At 42.3% G+C, this 26,896-nt stretch overlaps 1 protein-coding gene across 2 annotated transcripts in view; it reads left to right on the top strand.

The window, feature by feature from the left end:
* The window catches only part of SV2B (synaptic vesicle glycoprotein 2B), a 246,500-nt gene that overhangs the window by 182,240 nt on the left and 37,364 nt on the right, over window positions 1-26,896 (top strand). For both annotated transcript variants that reach the window (XM_077472252.1, XM_077472251.1), the window contains exons 3-7: window positions 504-684; window positions 3,830-3,981; window positions 7,867-8,000; window positions 10,850-10,939; window positions 19,414-19,524. In XM_077472252.1, the coding sequence (XP_077328378.1) occupies window positions 504-684; window positions 3,830-3,981; window positions 7,867-8,000; window positions 10,850-10,939; window positions 19,414-19,524 (668 nt within the window). The remainder of the gene's footprint in view (window positions 1-503; window positions 685-3,829; window positions 3,982-7,866; window positions 8,001-10,849; window positions 10,940-19,413; window positions 19,525-26,896) is intronic.

The following is a 26,896-nucleotide window of genomic DNA, read 5'->3' as shown; positions in this document are numbered from 1 at the left end:
TGCGCTTGTAAGACCGCTGCGCAAATACAGTGTGACAGAAAGTATCTCAATGACCGCCATTTTATTCTCTAGGGTGTTAGAAAAATATGTATATGTTTGGGGGTTTTAAGTAATTTTCTAGCAAAAAAAAATGTTTTTAAGTTGTAAACAACAAATCTCAAAAAGAGGCTCGGTGCTTAAGTGGTTAATACATAAAGGATGATTAGGTAAAGGAGTTGAGAATCTGTGAATGTGTGTATATTCACATGTTAAACATCGTCTTGTCCCCAGCTTAGGGGAGAACACTTTCACTGAGGATGCTAGTTTTGGTGACAACCAGGCATTCCCTCACTTTGGAGGGATTTTCTCTCACTTTCTGTTTTGACTGTGGGACAGGAACTAAAGGCAAATTTGCCCTAAGGGAAACAGATGGCAATAAAGGAAGTCCTATGTGGATACCTTCACCTGAATTTATCTTTCACATAAACTATGACTGATTTTGTTTCTTTTCATGTCTCCAACAGGTTTAATAGTATACCTGGGAATGATGGTGGGTGCATTTGTCTGGGGTGGACTGGCAGACAAGCTGGGCAGGAAGAAATGTCTCCTCTTCTCATTGACCATCAATGCTGCCTTTTCATTTGTGTCCTCCTTCGTCCAGGGCTATGGACTCTTCCTTTTCTGCCGCCTTATTTCTGGATTTGGGTAAGTGTTTGAATGGATGATTTAAGCACTAAAACCCATATTTTTTAACTTGGTTAAGGGATGTATGTATTATGAAAACATAAATACAAATATGATATTTGCCAGCAATATCATGTGCCCATTTGTTATTGATATTTATTCTGGTATTAAAATGAGAACTGCTCTTAAGCCTCATACACACAATCGGATTGTTAGCAGACAAAGTGCCAGACTTTTGTCCGAAGGGCGTGTGCCAGGAAATTGTCTTGCATACAAATGGTACACAATTGTCGGCCAACAATCACAAACGTAGTCACATACTATGTGGAATTTCAGCTCTTGAGCGCCACCCTTTGGGCACCTTCTACTAATGTCGTGTTTGGTGAGCATTGATTGCGAGCATGCGTGTTTGTACTTTGGACTTTTGTACACACGATACGAAAATCTGACAACAGACCGTTGTCCGGCAAAAATTTACTATAGACTGCCATCCAACATTTGTTGGCCGAAAGTTGGCCAACAATTGTCTGATGGAGCGTATTAACGCTTGGTTTTTAGACAGTCTATCATCACACAATTCCCTGCCAAAAATCTGATCATGTGTACGAGGCTTTAGATTGGATGAACTTTGTCATGTTGTAAGCCGCCCAGAGCTCATAAAAACGCGTGGAAATCGCGGAGTATCAGCATATAACACGCACCCGCGATTTTCCCCCGATTTTAAGGGGAAAAAAGTGCGTGTACACACGACCGGACTTTGAGGGACTAGGTCCGGCGGTCTTTCTGTCGGAGTTTTGGCGGAGTGCCGACGGCCTTTCCGAATGAAAGGACTTGGCCACACACAATCACACCAAAGTCCGATGGATTGGAACGTGATGACGTACGACTGGACTAGAATAAAGAAGTTCATAGCCAGTAGCCAATAGCTGCCCTAGCGTCAGTTTTTGTCCGTCGGACTAGCACACACACGAATGGATTTTTTGGTCCGGTGGAGTTCCGGTGGAAAAATTTAAAACATGTTCTATTTCTAAAGTCCGCTGGATTTTTGGCAAGCAAAGGTCCGATGGAGCCCACACAAGATTGAATTGTCTGACGGACTAGTTCCGTCGGACCTTTGCTGTCAAAAAGTCCGGTCGTGTGTACGCGGCATTATACGCCGATAAATACGGTACTGATAGATTTCAGCTGGTGTCTTGGCTTTCCATGCCTTTCTTCGTGTGTCCAATAATTTTTCCCTGTATCATTCCATTTTATTACACATAACTTAATTTCTGAACTTATTTGTGTTGGTTTCTATGTATGTATGGATTGCACGGGTTGTTACCGACACGTAGTGAAAATTTCATGTCAATAGCAATTTTAGAAATATATTTACCTAGAAAAAAGGTGACATGTTTAATACTTATTTTACCTGTTGTATATTGCATTACTTGGCTGCTTTGGTTGGAATAGATGGTCTGTCATGTAGCCTTTCTTGGCAGATTTATCAAAGAAGATCTGCCATGCAATGTTGGTATGTAGGGAACACTTGTTAAAGTGGTTCTAAAGGCTGAAGATTTTTTACCTTAATGCATTCTCTTCATTAAGGTAAAAAACCTGTGCAACTCCCCCCCACCAGCTTCCCCTTATACTTATTTACATATAGTTACATAGTAGGTTAGGTTAAAAAAGACAGAAGTCCATCAAGATTATATGTCAATATTACATTGTAAATCCCTGTATGTTGCGGTTGTTAAGGTACGTATCTAATGCAGCGTACACACAACTGGACTTTCCGTCAGAATAAACTCTGACGGTCTTTCCGACGGAGTACTGATGAAGTTCCGACCGAGCGGACTTGCCTACACATGATCACACCAAAGTCGCAATGATGCGGGACTAGAAAAGGATGTTCAATAGCCAGTAGCCAATAGCTGCCTTGCGTCGTATTTGGTCCGTTGGAATAGCATACAGAAGAACGGTTTTCCCGATAGGAATTGATTCAGTCAGAAAGATTTAGAACATGTTATATTTCCAGGTCCATCAGAATTTTTGAAGAAAAAAGTCAGATGAAGCCCACACACGATCATAATATCCGATGAAATGATTCTGTTGGTACTTTTCTGCCAGAAAGTCTGGTCGTGTGTACGCAGCATAATATTTTTTTAAACTATCGATGCTCCCTGCTGAGACCACCGCCTGTGGAAGGGAATTCCACATCCTTGCCGCTCTTACAGTAAAAAATCCTCTACGTAGTTTAAGGTTAAACCTCTTTTATTCAAATTTTAATGAGTGGCCACGTGTCTTGTTAAACTCCCTTCCGCAAAAAAGTTTTATCCCTATTGTGGGGTCACCAGTACGGTATTTATATATTGATATCATATCCCTTCTCAAGCGTCTCTTCTCCAGAGAGAATAAGTTCAGTGCTCGCAACCTTTCCTGATAACTAATATCCTCCACATAAGTAATACTTACTTGAGCCTGATCTCGATCCAGTGATGTGCTTGAGAGCAGTGTGTCTCTCGGATTCCTTCCTCCTTGTAGGCTTAGAGATAACAGTGGGAGCCAATGGCTGCCACTGCTGTCAAAAGCAGCCAATGAGAAGAGGAGGAGAGAAGGGGGCGAGCCTGAAATAGCAAGCCACTTGCTAGGGTGGGCACTCGGCAGGGCAAAAGGCCAGTCGGGGGGACCAGAGAAGAGGAGGATTGGGGCTGCTCTGTGCAAAACCACTGCACAGAGAAGGTGAGAATAACATGTTTGTTGTGTTAAGTTTTGGTATGTATCTTATATACTTTTACGCTTACTCTTTACTCTTAAATTGAATATTGGTCCTTATAATGCGTACATGGCTAGTACCCTTTAGAGAGGCACAGTTCCACATAGTTTACTAGGCAATCTAACAGGTGTACATTGAAACCTAACCAGATGCAATAACAGTTACAGATACCTACACAATACTCTGCAAAAAAAAAAAAATATACAAGTACATATCAGTAAATTATTACAGAATAAAGGAAATCTGTTCCTACTGAATTCTTGGGGGTCTTGGGGACAGGTAGCAATTATGATCTATTATATGTTTTACATTTCCAGTGATGTATCTTGTATTTAATTTTTCAATTTTTTTTTACCTTTTTTAAGTTAGTTTTTGTTACATGCCTGTTTATGATGCACTTTTATTACACAGTATTGGAGGGTCCCTTCCCATTGTCTTTGCCTATTTCTCTGAATTTCTGGCTCGTGAGAAGAGGGGGGAGCACTTAAGCTGGCTCTGCATGTTTTGGATGATTGGAGCAATCTATGCATCGGCAATGGCTTGGAGCATTATCCCACACTATGGTAAGTGGACAAGTGAAGGATGGCAAGTATTGAAGGGGAATGCATGCTTCTTAGATCTAGTAACTGTACATAATGCCTCTGATTACTTAACTGATGTCGCTGTTCCAAATAAGCAACTATTTTACATGTTTTACAGATATTTACTCTGTTTCCCCGAAAATAAGACATAGCGTGATTGTCGGTGATGGCTGCAATATAAGCCCTACCCCCCAAATAAGCCCTAGTTAAAGTAGTTAAGTTAAAGACCCTGTAGGTCTTATTTTAATGGTAGGGCTTATTTTCAGGGAAACAGGGTAGGGCTTATTTGGGGTGTAGGGCTTATATTGCAGCCATGTCCGACAATCACGCTAGGTCTTATTTTCGGGCAAACAAGGTAGATAAAAAGTTTCAGCCATGACTAGCTAAGAGTTGAGTAGATCTGCTGAAGCAAACTGGCAATTTTTGTACAAACACCCATTTCTGCAAACATAACAGACTTTCGCCTTTCCCTAGGACTTGATTAGCTATACTTCCATCCTTGTTGTTATATAAAAAACTAAAGCATACAAAATGAGGCACAACCCACCATAGGATTCTCAATCAGGATTTCTTGGAACACTAGGGTTTCTCCAGATGTTGCTAGGGGGTCCTTTAATTTAGGCTGTTTGACCTCTGCTTAGTTTTGTGGCCAACACCACTTGGCAGAGCCAGCTGCATTACACCAATTGTCTAACTGCCTGTAAAGTTAGCATTCTGACCTCCACTGTAGAGGGGGATACTTCTTCCCACTTGTGGGTAGGTGCAGCATGGGTGGCCGTAGTAAAGACACGAAGTCTGGTTGCAGATAAACTCAGCGGGTGAAGATGCACCGACAGCATCTGTTATCAGAGGATGGAATGCAGCCTGACTGGTCAGGTACCGAAGGGGAGGCTACAGGACAGTATTGTGATTCCCTACTTGTCTGGAACCTTTCCTTGCTGCTATCAGTTTCCCTGACAAACAGGTGCTCTTTCCCTACTCTAGCCACTTTGCAAAAATGCGTGCCTAACCCAGGGACCAGGGTGCTAAAAAAAAATTCAGTCACACCCTAGATGGCTGTCAGAGTCACATGGGCATCCAGCATTCAATTGGATCGCTACCCCAGTGACTCAGGAAAACATAGAGGAACCAGGTTCCCCTTCCTCTGCATTGTCGCTGCTGTTGAGTGCTGCCTGCACTGGAGACAGCAGACTGCCTACTCACTCACCACCAATGTAAGGGGTAACTGGAGACAACAGACTGCCTACTCACTCACCACCAATGTTAGGGGTAACTGGAGACAACAGACTGCCTACTCACTCACCACCAATGTAAGGGGTAACTGGAGACAACAGACTGCCTACTCACTCACCACCAATGTTAGGGGTAACTGGAGACAACAGACTGCCTACTCACTCACCACCAATGTAAGGGGTAACTGGAGACAACAGACTGCCTACTCACTCACCACCAATGTAAGGGGTAACTGGAGACCACAGACTGCCTATTCACTCACCACCAATGTAAGGGGTAACTGGAGACAGCAGACTGCCTACTCACTCACCACCAATGTAAGGGGTAACTGGAGACAGCAGACTGCCTACTCACTCACCACCAATGTAAGGGGTATTTTTCCCATTGAACCCCAATGAATTTTAGCAGGGGTTCCCAAAAACCTGAAAATTATTTAAAGGGTTATCCTGGGGTAAAATTGTTGAGAGATGCTGACCCAAAGCAACAAAAGAGACAACTTGAAAAAAATAAACTATTTTACCCATTGCTTTCTTTATCCAAACTATAACAAAAAGTTTGAGGCTAGAGGTCTGTTTTGTTGGATGGCACTGTTTGCATTCATTGATATCTGACAATTGACAGATAACCTGGCTTGCAAAATTGAAAGATGTATTTTTAAAGCTAGAATTCTTTAATCATAAAATTAAGATTATATTTCATGCCTAGGCCTTCTGGCACCTACCCATTGGCATCAAGGGCCAATATAAATGGAAGAAGTTCCCAAAACTGGTAGAAAATCTACCAATAAACGGGAAACAGTGGATTAATTATGTTGTTGTCTTGACTTTACTAGCAAGGGAGATGAAACCTGGTGCCAACTTACTGCGAGAGTCTCAGGGAGAGCACTAGGACTACTCCTAAACTGGGGAGGTAAGATTGATGGCATCCTTCATCTTGAGGAACGCCAGGACACTCTCTCTGCGAGGCACAGGTCTAAAATTTTAAGCAATGTGTTGTCATCACCCTGTATGACGAAATGTTCTACCACTATTCATCAGTAAAGTTATTACCCTTTGAGGGTCTGGACTCTTGCATTCCTGTACCAATGGCAGTCTACTCCTAGGCATTCGCTTCTGCTCGGGGATGAATAAGTACAGGCATGTAAACAGGTATAATGGGCTGGATAGAGGACACAGGTTCAAAATAGACCATGCTGACCCTGGCCCTGGGTGTTCCAGAAGGGGGATGTGTTAGTATTCCACTCTTACAAGCAGGGGAACTCTGGGTACCCCATGCAAAGAATCACTCAATATGCCACAAGGATGGCCCGAGCCAAATAAAAACGAGTTAGCCTATCACTACACCAGGCCACGCTACACTACAATGCCACCATTTGTCTTCTAAAAATGTATGTAAACCCAACAATGTATATTTGGTATAAAGCCCCACTGTATTTTTTTAAGCCAATATGTTTTTTTTCTGAATCTGTTGCAAAGTTTATTGCCTGGGGACTCCTTGAGTTGGCTCTGACTTCAGCAGACCTGATAGGTAGCCCAATGGCCAACTGAAGGAGTGTGCATGGCTGGCTGACCGCATTGCTGCTAATTGCAAAAAATATAAATTGCCTTTGAGGCAAAAACCAAAAATAATGAAAAACAGATTTTGTGATATTAAACCCTCAGACTTTTAAGTACATTCAGAAGATGATTTAGTCGCTGATTATGCAGCTTCTTCATTTTATATTCCTTGTCTATGTTCCAGTTTAAGCTGCTGCCCCAGGTTTCGTGTTTCAGGAGGGTGGCTCCTTTCTTTTGCAGTTTTCTTTGGAGCCACTCTTGCATGCAGGGACTAGAGTTGTGTCTTTTCTGTGTGCATCAATAGAAACACAAAGCCCCATAACCTAGGATAACAAGGCACTTCCCTGCTTCTCCCACCTCTTCTCCCCTTCCTTTACCAAGCTAAAAGACTGACTGGAGACTGTACCGTTGACTGTTAACTCTTTCCTGCGAAGACTGGAGGTTCAGAGAAGAAACACTGAGAGAGCAGAAGCCAGTAGCATTAAACATTGTAAACTGCAACAGGTGTAAACTGTTAACAAATAGTTTACTGGGAATCATTTGATTTATTGTGTTCAATGTGTTAACCCCTGAGGGTTTAAAGCTTAATTTCATGAATTCAGGAACTTTGCAAAAAGTGAAGGCACACTATGAGTTTATTCCAATTATGTGTATGTCACCTCTGGGACCTAGCTCTATTACATATGTGATGGGTTTATTGCACGCCTTAATGACACACTCTGACAGTGAGAGGTGACAAGCACGCACAACAGCTATGCCCTCCCCTCTGCAATGGGCTATTCGCAGAAGCCTTTGTATTTTGTGAATGAATTTACATAATACACAGGCTTCTTTGAATGGGCAATGACTCTGCTTGAAAGGAACTGAGACCACAGTGAATCGCGTGGAAGCTGTTTCTGGAGCACAATAAACCTGCCCGTGAATAATACTGATAAGTCTACAAGGACTGGTATGCCTGCAGTTTTTACAAAGTAGCTAAATTCACAGAATTTAGCTTTAATATTACTTTAGGTAACCATACAATTGATGCTATCCATGTACTATATCTTTTTTCTTATTTATTTATTTATTTTTTTAGGATGGGGATTCAGTATGGGAACTCACTACCACTTCCACAGCTGGAGAGTGTTTGTGATTATATGTGTCCTGCCCTGCTTAGCCTCTATTATTGCCCTAAAGTTCATGCCGGAAAGCCCTCGCTTCTTACTAGAGGTAATGTTTTTTTTGTTGGCTTTATCTTTGAACTATACCAAATTGTAATGCGGTGAGACTCATTTTATAAAATAACTCTTTACTTAATCATAAAGTATATTTTTAGTGTTAGATATTAGAATCTAGAGTAGATAAAAGTAAGGTCTGAAGTAGGTTGTAAATAAATGATAGTTTTCCAAAGTGTACAGGAGGTATTTTAAACCATTTTTTATAGCACTAGCAACTGTTTTTTTTAAAGCGGAACCTCAGGAATTTAGCCATTTTCTAAAATGTTCTGAGTTACTATGGGTTAAGTCCTTCAAGGTGCATGCCACCTCATGGACATATCTCTTTCATTTACAATTTAAATTGTTACTGAGGGCTGGGAGTACAGCTATTGCCATACTTCCAGCGCTCTGACGCTGGACCTTCTGGTCTCTGCAGCTGTAGAATTGCATGGAGTGTTCCGCCCACTCCTCCTTCTGCCCAATCACAGATTGTATTATGTAAACCAATTCACAAAATACAAATCTTTCTATGAATGGAGAGCAGAGGGGAGGGGTGGGCGATCAGAGTGTGAGAACGTAGAGTCTTTCCTGTGAGAGAATTGGGTGTATAGTGATAGCTGTCCTCCTGCTACTCTGTAAAACTGTCAATTGTAAATTAAAGAGAAAATTCCATGAGGTGATATGTACCCTGTTTGACTTAACCCATAGTAGGCCAGCATATTTTAGGAAGTGGATAAATTCCTGAAGTTCACCTTTATTAAGTCAAGTCAAAGACAGCAGAAAAAAATGAAAATGCCTATTCATACCCAGTACACTAAGAACGCTGCGTATGAATAGGGTTTAACAGATCTGAATCACAAATACATAATGACTGCAAATAGAAAGTAGAGTGTCAGACCACTCAGGTATCATAACTGGCAGACCAAAACCATGTAGATGTGACCAGCTTTCATAACTGCTACTGTCATAACTGCCACTCTTTCTTCTAGTGTTCAGACATTTTTACAAGTGTACAGAGCCAAAAGTAGAACAAAAGGCACAACTTTTTTTTTTCATTTTGAATGAGTAAAAGCTGGGTATACATTGATGGGTTGAATGAAATAAAAAAAACAGCCCCCACATCAATGCAAATGATGTGTGATGCAGGGATCTCTTCTGCCTCGCTGTTGTATTCTGACAGCCGGACTCCACCCGCCAGAATATACAGATCTGTGCTGGCAGCCATTGGCCGCAAGGGATAGAATGTTGGCTTTCCAGCATGACTGTTGGATGGAAGCAGAACAGACAGCAATACACACAGACTGAAAGTAGGCCAGTTCCTGCTGAACCAGCCAATATTCAGTCCATGTGTACCTTGCTATAGGGAGGGCTCTAATCATTTTTTTTTGCCATCTATATCTCATTGGGGAGGTTTTTCCATCACTTCCCATATCTACAACTAGAGATGGGCCCCGAGCCGCGAACTTCATTGAAGTCTATGGGAGCCAAACATGAGAAATAAAAAAAAAACATTTTGAAGGCTTATATGCAAGTAATTTGCCATAAAAAGGGTATGGAGGCCCCGCTACTGCCCTAGGGAACAAATATATGAATGCAAAATTTTATTTTAAAAACTTTCGTTTTTAAAGTAGCAGTGATTTTAATAGTGCTTAAAGTGAAACAATACAAATTAAAATGTCCTTTAAATATAGTGTCTGAGGGGTCCCCTTAGTCTGCCTGTAAAGTGGCGCATCTGTAGCATGTATAGAACCTGCTGCAGCAAAAATCACATACGGGAAAAAAAACCGAGTGAAATTACATTTAAATTAACTTGCAGTTGCAATTGCCTGGCTATTTAAAATGAATAAAAAAGCCCAGGCCAAAAAAATAAAATAAAACATTAGCAAGCAGCCCCCCTCTTGAACTAGACCAGGCCGCATGCCCTCAACATGGGGGGGTGGGTGCTTTGGGGCAGAGGGGCTCTGCCCGCCCCACCCCAAAGCACCTTGTCCTCTTGGGCTGTGGTTGTGTGGGTCTGCAGGCAGGGGACTTATTGGAATCTGGAAGTCCCCTTTAACAAGGGGTCCCCCGGATCCCTACCCCCCATATGTGAATGGGTATGTAGTACAGCGTACCCCTACTTCACCAAAAAAAGTGTCAATAATAAATAAAAAGATTAGACAGGTTTTTGACAATTCTTTTATTAAGAAAATGTAAAAAAAATAAAATAAATTATGTCCTCCGATGTAGAGCCGATGCCCGCCACCACTGACTGGGCAACTGGAAAAAAACGCTTTGCAATCAATGAAGGCTAATCGCCTACTGCAGGCTTTGTCGTTTGACATTACTTATAAAAGCAAGGGGTGGGGCCACCTGTGAACGTCACCTCATCATGACTGGCTTCCCCGCTGACAGCTGATGACTCATCCGTTGTTAAGGACAGGGTCGTCGGCTTCCCGTCCCCACTCCTTGATAATATATTGACTGTGCGTTCGGTGAACAGCCCGCCAAATGCAAAGAAAATTTGGGTGTTCTCCGAACACCAGAACAGGCAAAGTTCGGGACAAACTTTTGCTTGGCCCGAACCGTTTGCCCAAAAACTATCCAGAATCTGAAATCAAAGGAAATTCCTCCAAAGTGATCTGAAGGTAAATCCTTGGTAGTCACTAGAACTAGTGTTCCCATTGGAAGATTTCCCATATATTCCTGCTCTGGTGACAACCCAAGATTTGGGATTTTGGGATTTTCTTTTACTTTCATTTTCAGTGATGTTGGTCACCGAGTCTTTCTATCTCCACTCTATCTCACAGTAAAAATAAAGAGTTATTACAAAATGTAAAGAAAACCTGTAACTGTATTCGTTTTCTTTGGGTTCTCGTACAGACAGGAAAACATGATGAAGCTTGGATGATACTGAAGAAGATTCATGACACTAATATGAGAGCTAAAGGAGAACCAGAAAAAGTTTTTACAGTAAGCATTTCATGTTGACATGGAAATATCTTCAAATGCAAAAGTTTTTAAAGCAGGGGTGACCAATCTGTAGTCTGCAGGCTGCATGCGGCCCCAGAGAGTCTAGCATGTGGCCCAGGCCCACCTGGAATGACACTGGGGATGTTGTGCAAGACACAGACAAGCCCAGCCCATGCACGTCTGTTGGAATGCTGGGGATGCCATGTAAACATAGCAGCCATGGCAGCTTACATTGACAAGCCAGGAAAATGCATGCCTGGAAGGATGTCGGGGGCTACCATGTGTACAATAGCAATGACAGTAGGGGCACCAGGTAAGTAAATGCTGCATGACCAGATCTAGGGGTGTCCTGGGCTGGGCTGTGGCCCCACAGATTTAAATTGGGCCCCCCAAATATCCTCCTCCCACAACTCCCCCACCTCCCCTCACAGCACATACATAGGCTACATTCACACCGGCGATTAGGGCCAGTGTGAATTGTAGCAGCAGTTCCTGAGGCAACTCTCAGCGGGTAGGTGCAGCTGCCAGGCCCGTTCACTATAATGACAGTTTGCCGCACCTATTCTCAATTTTCTACACAGTTAGAGATTACCTGTGGTAATAATTGCAGGACATAGTATGCCGGTGACCTGTCATTATAATGAACGGGCCTGGCGGGCCCACCTACCCGCTGAGAGCTGCAGTTCTCTTTTTTTATGAAGAGGCTGGTTTTGTCACCCTGTCTCTACTGTGCTGGTAGATCTCACTATCAGTTGTAAACTGGATTTAAACACTATCTTAACAAAGGGTTAAAGATTTATAAGTGGGACTTTTTGCACTGGGCCTTTTTTATTGGGACAGACTTAATCTGCAATTGTACAGAAATTCTTGCAATTGGTCATTAAGCCTTCTCCTAAGAAATATCGAAGGCCCAATGCACAGGGTGTTTAGAATGATGCCTTGGGCTCTGGCATTTAGCTACAGGGGGAGGCCACAGGTGCCCCATCCAGCCCCTACTGAGAGGATGACAGCTCTGGCTGGGTGTAGCTGAATGGTGTACCTATTGGTACAAGTTGTAGTGGCCCAAAGCTGCCACTAGTTGTCCACATACATCAGAAAATAAGCTGATATAAATAGGTGGGACAGAACAGTGACTTACCATGAATGGAGGAACCATATAGGGGCAATGTAGAGGCTATGTTCTTGTGGGATCAACAAATTCTGAACTGCCTCCATAACAGTCTATACAACCTAAGGGGTCTGATAACCTGGTTTCCATAAGTGCTCCCTACAACTGGGGAAGGGTCACACAGGAATCTGCAAAATATGCTTAATCTACAAAGTCAATGATATGTTTATGAGAGTGAAATACACAAATGTGTGCATTTCCCACATATGGGAACACACCATGGAAATGGCATGGTAAGGGCACTGTGTGGCTCTTAGCCCTTGTACACACAGTCGGAGATTCCGACGGAATGTGTCCTATCGGACTGTTTTGTCGGATATTCCGACTGTGTGTGGTCTCCATCGGACTGTTTCCGTCAGAATATCCGACGGACCAACTTTTCCAACTTGCCGGTAAAATTTTCCGACAAAATGCTCCGATCGGACATACTCCGATCATGTGTAGCCTACTCCGACGGACAAAGTGCCGCGCATGCTCAGATCAAATTCCTAGACCAAAGCTATTGGCTACTAGCCTGAACGTAGTCCCGTCGTAACTAAATAACGTCATCACGCTACGAACGATCGGATTTTCCGACAACTTTGTCCGACCGTGTGTATGCAACACCAGTTTCGGACAAAATCCGACGGATTTTGTTGTCGGAATGTCCGACCGTGTGTACAAGGGCTTAAAGTGTCTCCATTCTGGATGGAGGAGCAATTGAGACTTGGACAGCAGCATTGTTATGCCCTGTACGGTCCGACTTTCCGACGGAAAATATGCGATCAGATCTTGTTTTCAGAAAATTTTATCGTGTGTGGGCTCCATCTGACTTTTTCTGTCTGAATTTCCGACACACAAAGTTTGAGAGCAGGATCTAAAATTTTCCGACAACAAAATCGGATCGCTTAAATTCCGACCATATGTACAGGGCATTAGTCTGGGGAGAGGGTAGTGTTAGATGGACTAGCAGATTTAGGTGGACTTAAAGAGGAAGTAAACCCTGATGAGTTTACTTCCTCTTTCATTCCCTGCAAAGGCAAAGCATAATGGACTACTATGCATCGCATAGTAGCCCATTATGTGTCACTTACCTGACACAGGAGCCAGCGAAGTCACCGCTGTCCCCTGTAGTCCGCCGCATCCATCTTGTTGGTGGGGTCTCGCAGCTCTGCCGCTGTCATTCGGCGAAGCCGCGATGACGTCACTCCCGCGCATGCAGAATGACGCGCTCAGTGCGCCTGCGCGCCGCTGTCCCCGTTTTCGGGGCAAATATCTCCTAAAACATATAGGTTTAGGAGATATTGCTTGGACCTACAGGTAAGCCTTAATCTAGGCTTACCTGTAGGTCAAAGTGGTTTGTAAGGGTTTACAACCACTTTAAAGTGGATGTAAACCCTCACATATAACCAGTGAAGTGAACAGCCTCAAATGATACACAGAGATGAAACAAATCTCCCTACATAGGTTTTACATTTTAAATGTTTACACTTTATATACCTTAAAATACCTTTAGAAGATGCACGTCCTGTTAGAATTTTCTCTTCCTGATTCACCCGTGGGTGTGGATTCTTGCCATACACTGTGAAAGAGTTGATTGGTGGAAAGACACACCCCACTCTCCACATAGGCAGACAAAGGAAGAAACAATGCAGAGCTGTGCTGTGAATAGACCAGCTCTCTGCTAATCTATTACTAGCACCTATCTTGACACAAATTTCAGGCAGGTTTTATCACAGTTGTCATGCTGATCACGGAGCAGGAGAAAGACACTAGACTTAGGACTTTGAAGATAGATAAGAAAACACTGCAGATATATGTGCCCAGCTCAAATTTCATGAATTGGGTTTACATTCACTTTAACTAACAAATTAAAGTCGAGCTCCGGCTATCACCTTTTAGGCAGCTACAGCAAACAGTTTTTTTTCCTTTTTGGATGAAGGTTTCTTATATATGAATAAGAGCTGACTATTGTCAGTGTTAAATGCTTTGTCTCAATCCCCTAACTGCCATTTTTTCTGCACAGCTTGCTCTATTAACCACTTAAAGACCCAGCCTTTTCCTGACATTTTTTGTTTACAAGTAAAAATCTGATTTATTTTATTTTTTTTTACCTAGAAAATTGCTTAGAACCCCCCAAACATTTTTTTTTTATTTTATTTTTTTTAGCAGAGATCTAGAGAATAAAATGGCATTGCAATTTTTTTATGTCACACAAATTTTGCTCAGCGGTCTTTCAAAAGTAAGGAAAAAATACACTTTAATGAATAAAAGAAAAAGCACAAAACATAATATATTCCCAAATTATTTTTGTATAATGTGAAAGATGATGTTACGCTAAGTAAATTAATACCCAACATGTCATGCTTTAAAATTGTACACGCTCGTGGAATGGCGCCAAACTGCGGTACGTAAAAATCTCCATAGGTGGCGCTTTACAAATTTCTACACGTTACCAGTTTATAGTTACAGAGAAGGTCTAGTGCTAAAATTATTGCTAGGTTTGCGGCGATTCCTCACATGTGTGGTACAAACACTGTTTACATATGTGTGCATGACATATATGCATTCCCTACTGTGCGTGAGGGATAGGGGCACTTTAAAAAAATGTTTTGTTGTTTTTTAGTAATTGTATTACCTTTTGTGTTACCTTCACAGCAAAAGATTAAAAAAAAGATCTTTTGCCTTAAGGAAAAAAAAATTCAAAATGTTTGCATAGCCCAAGAACCGGAGTGGCGTCAACATCAAGGACATAGAGATGAGCAGTGGCAATCTTGGCATTGCTTATCTCTATGTGAAGAAACTTCCAGCGCCGGATGGTTCTGGGAGCTACTGTTTGGTAACGTTAGCCCAGGGACCACCTGGCAGCGGCGGGGGAGTTGGGGGGGGGGGCACCTTCCGCTTTTAAAAAGGATTTTGGTGCAAATCCACCGTGGGGATCACTTTTATCGGAAAGCCAGCCGCCTAAGGGAAAAAAACGAGACTGGGGTTACAGCATCTAGCTGCAGTCATAACTCCAGTATTTAACTACTAAAGGACCAGGCCTATTTTTCAAACTTGTTATTTACAAGTTAAAATCATTTTTTTTTTTTGCTAGAAAATTAACCCCCAAACATATATATATATATATATATATATATATATATATATATATATATAGATAGATAGATAGATAGATAGATAGATAGATAGATAGATAGATAGATAGATAGATAGATAGATAGATAGATAGATAGATAGATATAGATAGATATAGATATAGATAGAGATAGATAGATATAGATAGATATAGATATAGATAGAGATAGATAGATATAGATAGATATAGATAGATATAGATAGATATAGATAGATAGATATTTTTTTTTTCAGACACCCTAGAGAATAAAATGGCGGTCGTTGCAATACTTTTTCACACCATATTTTTGCGCAGCGGTCTTAGAAGCACAATTTTTTGGGAAAAAATGAAATTTTTAATGAAAAAATAAGGCAACAGTAAAGTTAGCCCAATTTCTTTCTATATTGTGAAAGATAATGTTACGCCGAGTAAATTAATATCCAACATGTCATGCTTCAAAATTACACCTGCTTGTGGAATGGCGACAAACTTTGACCCTTAAAAATCTCCATAGGCGACATTTAAACATTTCTACAGGTTACCAGTTTTGAGTTACAGAGGCAAAATGGCGATTGTTGCAATATTTTATGTCACACAGTATTTGTGCAGCAATGTTTTAAACGCAACTTTTTGGGGAAAGGGACACCTTCATAAATGTTAAAGAAACAAAACAGCAATGTTAGCCCAATTTTTTAATATAATCTGAAAGATAATGTTACGCTAAGTAAATAGATGCCAAACATGTCACACTTTATAATTGCACGCAGTCGTGGAATGGCGACAAACTACGGTACCTAAAAATCTCCATAGGCGACGCTTTAAATTATTTTTTTAACGGTTACCAAGTTAGAGTTACAGAGGAGGTCTAGTGCTAGAAGTATTTCTCTCGCTCTGACGATCGCAGCAATACCTCACATGTGTGGTTTGAACACCGTTTTCATATGTAGGTCAACCAACCTTCTGCTCGTGAGCTCGGTGGAATGGCACATTTTATATTTTTCTTTCTTATTTATTTTACTATTTTTTTTTTTTTTTTACACTATCTTTTAAAAAAAATAAAATTAGGTCACTTTTATTGAAAACATCCCTTGTAATAGAAAAAAAGCATGACAGGACCTCTTTAATGTGAGATCTGGGCTCAAAAAGACCTCAGATCTCACATTTACACTTAAAGCGGGATTCCGCTGCCATTTTTTTTTTTTTTACCTGTGTCACTGGTGGGCGATTCCTACGGTGTCTTTGCAGTCACGATCTGCGTCTTTTTAACTCCCGGCGTGACGATTTCATTGCTAAGGAAAACTTTTAAAAAAACAGTCCGGCGGTTTCCATTTTCACTGTGGGCGTTTGAAGCCCACAGGCATTTACTTCCTGGATGCGATGACGCTGAGCTCCCAGCATCCACCGCTCCATCTCGCACATGCTCATTGAGTGTCCTCTTTGTTTTCCTTCCTCTTGCCTCCTGTGCTATGGTGGTAATGGCAGATAGAGCTGCCTGCCCACTTTCAAAATGGCAATTTCGGACATGCCCTCGTCACGTGACCGGCGTCCTCCTTCCGAAATCTCACGAGATTTCGGCATGACTGTGTCCCCCACTGATTCCTGGGAAATAGCTAAAAAAGTTCCCAGGGACCATTGCGAAGCCGATAAACACGCCTACTCCCACGGGAGGAGAGCCCGGAAGTCGGCATAAACATTAAAAATAAAAGGTAAATACTGCATATTATTTTATTTCAATGGTCATAACTGCATCTATGTTCCAAAGCCATTTGAATAAGATGAACTTGCAATTTTCTGTACAAAACCGCTTTAAAAGCAATAATAAATAAATAAATAAATGTCTTTTTTTTTCTTCCCCTTTAAGACCATTGGGCGGAAGTGACGGTTGACGTCCATTCCATCATCCAATGGTATGGAGTCCAGTTGGGGCCATCTTTCCCTCACTCAACTCCATGCCTCAGAGGGGAAAGGACTGATTGTCTCTGCCGCTATCGATGGCTCAGTAAGCAGCAGAGACCACCTGGGAGTGGCAGGAGGGGGGGGGGCACCTCTACCGACGCTGATAAAAGTGATCTCGCGGCTATCAGCTGCCATAACTCCAGTATTCAATGTCAAACAGCTGGCGTATAATGACGGCGGGTGGTCCGTAAGTAGTTAATGTCAAAATCATGACATACATTCCCAGTTAGGTGGTTGGCAAATGGTTAAAGGAGGTTGAAAAATAACAGACTTACTGGCTGGATCACAAGGTGAAATTGAGAAGAAAAAAAAAACGAATAAAATAAAAAGTAGCATATCCACCACTTCTAAGAATTGGTAAGCTGTAATATAATACATTTTATTTATTTTTTTGGGGTTTAGGCCGGGTTCACACTAGTGTAACAAACGCTCCAACATTGGGAGCACATGTCACATGACATGTGAAAATCAATGTTTCCCTATGGGAGCCGTCTTAACTGGTTGGTTCCGACATTGAAAATGCTCCCTGCACTACTTTGGTCCGACGTTGATCCTACTTCAGCCCATTGAATATCATTGAAGTCCGATCAAAGTCAGATCGCCATCTTGCCTGATCTGACTTTGGCATGCGACTTGTGCTTTGATCTTGAGGGGGAACTCCACGACAAATTTTAAATAAAAAACAGCATGGGTTTCCCCTCCAAGAGGTGGCAACCCTAGGTATAGCTTAAAGCAGGCTGGGTTCACACTGATACTACACGACAGTCAGATGACTTTCAGTTTGGATTTTTAAATCATGCGTCCGGGTTTCAGACTGACTGAAACCTGGACGCATTATTCAGATCAGACTGTGGCTTCCCAGCAAGGTTTCTGGCTGCAGTTGTGTAAGCTGAGAGTGTATGTTATGCTCTCTTTCACGCTGCCCAAAGCCATCACTATCAATCCCCCCTCCCCCCACACACACAGGAGAGGAGAGAGGGCTTAATCTGCTCCTCTTCCTCCCACCCCTACCCCTCTGTGTCTGCCCACACTCAAATCTCTGGTGCTGTGCTTCAGAAAAGGAAAGCGGGGGCCGGAAATCTGAAGTCCAGCAGCCTCAGCTACATCTGGATGAGAGGAGCTGACTGCCAAAGGGTGAGTGAGCACCTCTCTCCTCCCTCTGAGTGAGTAAACAAAGATAAATCAGGGTTCTCAGAGCACCCCTTACATCAGAGTTCCCCTTTATACCCGAGGCCAGTGTTCCTCTTTACATCAGAGTTCCCCTTTATACCCGAGGCCAGTGTTCCTCTTTACATCAGAGTTCTCAGTGTTCTTCCTTAAATCAGGGTTCCCAAGTATCCCTTATGTCAGAGTCCCCAGAGTTCTCCCTTACATCAGAGTCTGCAGAGTCGTCGTCGTCGTCCCCCAGTGTAAAAGATCTCTGATGTAAAAGGGGAACTCTGTGGATTCAGATGTAAAAGGGAACTCTGTGGACTCAGATGTAAAAGGGAACTCTGTGGACTCAGATGTAAATGGGGAACTCTGTGGACTCAGATGTAAAAGGGGAACTCTGTGGACTCAGATGTAAATGGGGAACTCTGTGGACTCAGATGTAAATGGGGAACTCTGTGGACTCAGATGTAAATGGGGAACTCTGTGGACTCAGATGTAACTGGGGACTCTTGTGCTTAACTTCATTTAAGAAATGTTATTTAATTGCAAAATATATGCATAGTTCATATAAAAAATATTAACTGCTGTGCGCCACTAAAGTGTTCAGGTTTGACTTGAAGAAAATGTGACAACGCTAGCGATACCCCTCATTGGCTAATTGGAGTTATTAAAGATGTTTTGGCGTAACGCAGATCTTTGTCAGGCTTTATATATTTCTGAAAACTAACTGTGAAACTTATATATTATAAATATGTGGGATTCAGAACTATTTTTCAGAAATGTATAAAGCCTGATGAAGGAATCTGAGTTCCCCGAAATCTTGCATCTTTAATAAGTCAAATTAGCCAATGAACGGTATCACCTAAACTCCCAACTGTCTGTACAGCTGGCTTTGCAAGAAACAAGAAAGGCTTTGCTGGCTGCATTCTACATCTTTGCTTTCCTGCTGCTGGCAGTGAGGAGTATTAAAAAGCTGCTCATGTGCCCCAGATTCGGTTTGTGTGATCAGCCCTGGAAATATCTAGGTGGATCCAGCTGCAGACTTGGACACGTGATGGAAAAATCCATTTATCAAACTGTTCTCTGTATTTTCTTTACCAGGTCTCCAATATTATGACACCAAAACAACTAGACGAATTCATTGAAATTCAAAGTTCAACCGGGACGTGGTTCCAGCGCTGGTTTGTGAGGTTCACGACTCTTGTGAAACAAGTATGTTGTTAGCTATTCGTTTATTTTGTTTCTTTTTATAATGTATCCTCTGGCAAAACAGTGACCTGCAACGTATCTAAAACTAAACCACATATGGAGTCCCACCTTAGAGGGCAACTCCAGTTTTGTAGGGAAAAACAATTGCAAATAAAAAAAATATAGCGTATACAATTGCAACAAAAGTCATATTGTAATTTAATGTTATTAAAAATAACTTTTTCTTTTTAATCTGCAGCCACTGTAATCTTCTGTAAAATGCAATATGGCAACCTGGAGGTGTTCTGCACACAGATGCTGTACAGAATGTCCCCCAGAAATGTCATTTTCTGCGTGTGTGATTGGCTCACTGATTTTCCCAGAAGCCTGCCCTAAGATACAAGTCATATTTTGGACATCCCCTGCAACAAAATTTTTTTTTTTTTTGGGATACTTCCAAAGGGAAATCACATCTAAAGAGATGCAGACCCTGCCACTTTCTTCATTAGAACCCTGCAAGTGCAGCAGCTGATTGATAATTATATAATCACTGCCATTTGCATTTTGCACTTGGACACAGACAAACAGCTATTTCTTCAGAATAACAAATGGTAGGAATCTGTAATTAAGTTTGTTAAATTCCCTGCAATGTACAGTACATTAATCACCCAGAAGGGTTTTTTTTCTCAACAAAAGTGGAGTTACACTGTAAAGAAGATTTCTATGAATATTTTATACGTAGCTACATTGGTCCAGCGTGGACCAATGTAACTATGAATATACCATACCTGGCCAATGTCCCTGGAATCAGAAAATCACTAAAGTATACACCACTACTCCAGTGATCTCCACTTGCTTCTAGGTCCCGCACTGAGTGGCTGCCCTGCTGCATTCTGAACACAGGAGGTTGGTGCTTGGCTTGGGTGCCATTCAGAGAATGCTTTGCATTTTTTCTGAAAGAATGCAAAGCATTCTCTGACTGGACAAGGTGTAGAGCATGATGTTACTGTCCTGCCTCTCCATGTCATCCAATCAGAGAGAGTTTTTCATTCATTCAAAAATTGCAACCATTCCTTGAATGGCGCCTGTGCCAACCTCCTGTGTTGACAATGCAGCAGGCCAGCCACTCAGCACCAGACCCAGAAGTGGAGATCACTGATGTAGCGGGTCTACCTAGTGATTTCCAGCTTTCAGGAGCATCGGCCAAGTATGATATATACATAGTTACATTGGTCTGAGATGGACCTGTGGGCAGATTCCAATCGCAACTGAATCATCCATCGGGGCCGCCTATACCAGTTGATTGTTCAGGCCTAACACACCAGCCAAACTACTCTCTACAGCCCTTGCACAACTCTGCTTCTGCCCCATACGTGCACATATGGTGTGTCTGAAACATAGAGTGCCCTGAACATCCTCTCACCATACTCCTGGTCACCTGTAGTAAAGACAATCCTCCAGGTGGTAAAACTTATTGAATTAGGCCTGATGTCTTTCATGAGACTGCAGGATAGAGCTCCTACTCCCCTGTCCACCACCATTCCCTAGCCCGACCAGGTTTGTGCATAGTTGGTTCCACTGGTATCCTACTTCTCAATGTGTGGTTCTCATGAAACACACAGTCTAGCATTACTTAATAGGGTGCTATCTCTCTTCACAGCAGTAAAGGTACTAGAGATCAACTTTTAAGACACCTGAAGCATCCAGAGCAGCCATTCTCAACCAGGGTTCCATTGAACCTTAGGGTTCCTCCAGAGGTTGCCAGGGGTTCCTTGATCTGTGGGTGATTGACCTCCCATTTGAGAGCATCTGCCTGGTCCCAGCCAATGTCATTTGGCAAGGCCAGCAGCATGATTGCAAGAGTTGCATTTCTCCTACTGACCACCAATGTGAAGGGCATTTGTCTCATTGAACCCAATGAATTGTTGATTATAAGGGTTTCTCAAGACCTGCAAATTATTTTAGAGGTTCCCTTGGATTAAGAAGGTTGAAAAAGGCTGATCCAGAGGCTTGGCCCAGCTAAAGTTTATTGAAGTAGTTCAAATAACAGTTCAGATAGTGAATTGTCTGCCAGACAGAACTAAGCAGTTTTTATTTTTGAGAATTATATTTTTAGTGCCCGGTAGATGGATGCCCTTCCAGGGGTAGCAAAAACTTTTAATTTCTTAAGCCAGCCATACATGGATCAAAATTTGGCCCATTCTGCAGGGACCAGCTGAATTTTGATCCATGTACAGTTGTGCTCAAAAGTTTGCATACCTTTGGAGAATAGCTAATATACAGTATGTAGCATTAAAAAAAAAAACATGAGTAAGCAGGCAAAACACATTTCTTTTATTTCTTATGGGATTCCTATTCAACTGTAGGCCATACCAGAATGGCACAATCATAAAACAAAACAAGTAAACAAATGAAATGACCCCTGTTCAAAAGTCTGTATCACCTTAGTTCTTAATACAGTGTATTGTCCCTTTAGCATTAACTCGTGCAGTGCATTCTTTTGTAATATATTATAATAATATTATAATAATAACAAATTCTTGCAGGTGGTAGAGCTGCCCATTCGTCTTGGCAAAATGCCTCCAGGTCATGCAAACTCTTGCACGAATCGCATGTTTGAGATTTCCCCAGAGGGGCTTGATGATATTAGGTCAGGAGACTGTGATGGTAACTCTAGAACCTTCACCCTTTTCTGCTTTAACCACTGGAGGGTCAACTTGGCCTTGTTCTTAGGGACATTGCCATGCTGAAAAGTCCAAGAGCGCCCCATACGCAGTTTTCATGCAGGAGAATGCAAATTGTCTGCTAGTATTTTCTGATAACATGCTGCATTCATCTTGCCATCAGTTTTCACAAGATTCCCCATGCCTTTAGAGCTCACACATCACAGTGGGGAGGGCATTCTTGTCACTATAGGCCTTGTTTACACCTCTCCAAACAGCACTTATAGTTGTGACCATAAAGCTCTATTTTGGTCTTGTCACTCCACATTACAGCTGTGAGGTGTTTCAAGGCTTTTTTGTGGTGTTGGCACAGTAAAGGCTTCTTTCTGGCAACTCAACCACGCAGCTCATTTTTGTTCAAGTATAGTCATATTGTACCCCTTGAAACAACCACATCATCTTTTTCCAGAGTAGCCTGTATTTCTCCTGAGGTTACCTGTGGGTTTTTCTTTGTATCCCGAACAATTCCTCTGGCATTTGTGGTTGCAGTCTTTCTTGGTCTACCTGACCTTGGCTTGATATCAAGAGATCCCCAAATTTTCCACTTATAATAATAATTGATTGAACAGTACTGACTGGCATATTTAAGACTTTGGATAGCCTTACATATCCTTTTCCATCTTCATAAAGTTCCATTACCTTGTTACGCAGGTCTTTTGGCAGTTCTTTTTTTTGCTCCCCATTGTTCAGTATCTAGCCTGCTCAGTGCATCCACGTGAGGGCTAACAAACTCATTGGCTAGTTATACACAGACTAATTGCAATCCTAAATGCCACATATGTGGGAAAAACGAATTGCCATTTTAAATTGTTAGTGTCGCCTTGTGTGTCTGTACCAAGGCCAAACAATCCAGGGGATGTCAACTTTTGATCAGAGCCGTTTGGGTCATTTCTGTTATCAGTACGATTAAAAAGGGGCCAAACAACTATGTGATAAATGAAAGAAAGTTTTTTTTTGGCGTTATCAGTCATATTTTCAATATCAATGCCAAAATTTCACAATTTTACAATCAACTTCCCTGTTGGATATTTGCTGCTTGATCAGCATCATCAACTATAGCCGGCAGCGCTGATCAGTGAATTCTGACGGAAGGGAAGTCTCCCCACTATCAGAGTATAATAGCTCATCGGGGAGGATTCCCTCATCCACATCAAATGTGTTCATGGGGGAATAGAGTCATTTATTTTCGTTCAACCCACCGGATGAATTTAAAAAAAACAAAGATTTGTCTATGGCCAGCCTGAGCCCAGCCAGCCCAAACTACCCTGAGCTAAGCTCCACATCGGCTTATATAAAAGAGAGAATATGAAATCATTCCCCTTCCTGGAAGGATTTCAAGAGGAAACCTTATTTAACTGCTTCCCGACCTCCTCACGCACATATACTGAGGCAGAAGGGCATGTACAGGCAGATTAACGTACCTGTACATTGCTGTTTAAGAGGCAGCCTCCAGGCACACGTGTGCCAGGAGCTCCGTGACCTCGATCGCGGGTCCCGCGGACTTGATGTTTGAGGGGATACTCGCGATCGTCTCATGGAGAGGAAGAACGGGAAGATGCTATTGTAAACAAGCATTTCCCTGTTCTGCCTAGTGACACTGTCACTGATCAGCACTCCCTGTAATCGGGAGCGGTGATCAGTGACGTGTCACACACACCCCCCCCCCCCCCCCCGACAGTTAGAATCGCTCCCTAGGACACACTTAACCCCTACAGTGCCACCTAGTGGTTAACCCCTTCACCGCCAGTCACATTTACACAGTAATCAGTGCATTTTTAATTGCACTGATCGCTGTATAAATGTGAATGGTACCAAAATCGTGCCAAAATTGTGCGATCTGTCCGCCATAATGTTGCAATCATGATAAAAAATTATTAATAAAAATGCCATAAAACGATGACCTATTTTGTAGACGCTATAACTTTTACGCAAACCAATCAATAGACACTTATTGCAATTTTTTTAACCAAAAATATGTAGAAGAATACATATCGGCCTAAACTGAGAAAAAAAAATGTTTTTTTATATATTTTTGGGGTATATTTATTATAGCAAAAAGTAAAAAATAATGTGTTTTTTTTCAAAATTGTCGCTATTTGTTTTGTTTATAGCGCAAAAAATAAAAACCGCAGGGGTAATCAAATACCACCAAAAGAAAGCTCTATTTGTGGGGAAAAAAAGGAGGTCAAAAAAGGAGGTCAATTTTGCTTGGGAGCCACATCGCACGGCCGCGCAATTGTCAGTTAAAGCGACACAGTGCCGAATCGCAAAAAGTGCTCTGGTCTTTGGCCAGCCAAATGGTCCGGGACTTAAGTGGTTAAAGGGGCAATCAAGTAACCCCTGCGTACAGATCAATGTAACTATGTACAGAATATCCATATCTGGAATTCATCTTTAACTGCAATAAATGACTTCCAAAGATGTTCAACTGAGGCCTCTGTTTTAATTAAATATTAGAAATTAGTTTTAAGTATTCACCTGAGACCTATGGTTTAATTAAATATTACAAATGAATTAGAATTAGGTTATTTTTGCTGTCTATCACAGTCATTGGAAATGCTGTTTGCATTTGAAACAGAAAAGGCACATTTCAAAATGGGGAAACATGATAGAACATAGACTTTTTTTTGTCATGCAGTTACATAAAATGCAATCGCCTAAAATCCTGTTTATAAAATACAGTTGGCCAAGTTCAGTTTAAATCATACTTTTGATTGTGGAAGCTCCATAGACCAGTGTTTTTCAACCTTCTTTCAGTCAAGGCACCCTTTAGAACTGTGAACAATCCCAGGGCACACCAGTCTGATGGGCCCGTCCATCCCATGAGGAGCATGCACATCACATTTTTTTGAGGGCACGAAAGTCCACGCTTTTGCTGAATGCGTGGGGGTGTTTTTCAAGAAATAATAGCACCATGTGCGACTGCAAAAGATAGAACATTTTTGTGCAGTACAAGAATACGTGTAATTTTGTACATTACCTTACTGCACCTGGTGTGAAGAAGCTCTAAAATTCAACTCTTCTCCCTTCTAATTCCCCCTTCTAGCACAGATCCCTCGAATTCCTACTCCTAGCACAAATCACGCTCCAACCCCCTCAATCCCCCCTCTTAGCACAACCCCCTCAAATCCACCCCTCCTAGCACAAATCCCCCTGCTCCCAAATTCCTAGATCTAGCACAAAACATATTCCAACCCCCCCCAATCCCCTCCCCTAGCACAACCCCCTCTGATCCCCCCAAATTTGTCCTCCTAGCAAAACCCCCCCAACCTCCCCAAATTTGTCCTCCTAGCACAAACCCCCATGCTCCTAAATTCCCACTCCTAGTACTAACCATGCTCCACCCCCCCCACCCATCCCCTCTGCTAACACAACCCCCTCAAATGCCCCCTTATAGCACAAACCCTCCAAATTTGTCCTCCTAGCACAAACCCCCATGCTCCCAAATTCCCACTCCTAGCACAAACCACACTGTACCCCACCAATCCCCTCTTCTAGCACAACCCCCTCAAATTCCCCCTCCTAGCATCCCCTCCAATTCACACTTCTAGCACAAATCCCACACCAAACTCCCCCCCCCCCCTCTTAGCACAAATCCCCTTGCTCCCAAATTCCTACTGCTAGCACAAACCAGGTTCCAACTCCCCAATCACCTCTACTAGCACAACCCCCTCAAATTCCCCCTCCTAGCACCCCCTCCAATTCCCCCTTCTAGCACAAATCCCACACCAAACCCCTCCTCCTAGCACAAATCCCCCTGCACCCAAATTCCTACACCCAGCACAAACCATTTTCCAACCCCCCCCCAATCCCCTCTTCTAGCACAACCCCCTCAAATTCCCCCTCCAAGTACCCCCTCCAATTCCCCCTCCTAGCACAATAGCCACACCAAACCCCCCCCCCCCTCCTAGCACAAATCCCCTTGCTCCCAAATTCCTACTCCTAGCACAAATCACGTTCCAACTCCCCAATCACCTCTCCTAGCACAACCCCCTCAAATCCACCCCCTCCTTGCACAAACCCGCCCCCCAAATTCCCCCTCCTAGCACGAATTGCCCTGCTCCCAAATTCCCCCTCCTAGCACAAATCACGGTCTAATCCCCCCACCCTACAATCCCCTCTCCTAGCACAACCCCCTCAGTCCCTCGGAATCAGGGACAGTTGGGAGCGATGTGTGTGGTTAAATGTAGCACTTGAAGGACACTATTCACTTGCAAAGTCTTTCTTGTCATAAAACAAAGACAAGTTCATATAATATATAAAGGATTGCTCACGCAGGAGTTCTGCCATCAGCAAATCTTACAGCTTCCTGGCTTTCTCATGCAGAACTGCTCAGGCCAACATGTTTAGATACCTGTTAGCAAAAGTATGTAGGCTTAGGACACACCCCTTGCTTAAAGGAGACTTACATACATACATAAAAAATGAGTTAAACTCACAAGTGCTTTTTTTACCACTACTATTCCTTTATACTGGCTTTTGACATTTACAAATGCAGCAATTTAGAAGTTGGATGGGATGTTTAGCACTGTGAAACATGTTTTAGAAGATAAAAAAGTGCATTTTATATACAGTTATATAGATCTGACCAAAATGAGGGGCAAATGAGGAGGAAAGAGGGACAGAGGGACTTTGTTCCAATTTAGGGACAATCCCTCAAAATTAGAGGCAGT

This window comes from Lithobates pipiens, unplaced genomic scaffold (genome assembly GCF_037356315.1).
Source record: "Lithobates pipiens isolate NorthernLeopardFrog02 unplaced genomic scaffold, aLitPip1_a1.2 Scaffold_8, whole genome shotgun sequence".
Taxonomy (NCBI): domain Eukaryota; kingdom Metazoa; phylum Chordata; class Amphibia; order Anura; family Ranidae; genus Lithobates; species Lithobates pipiens.
The sequence above is the reverse complement of the archived record's forward strand: the minus strand, read 5'-3'. Positions and strand labels throughout refer to the sequence as shown.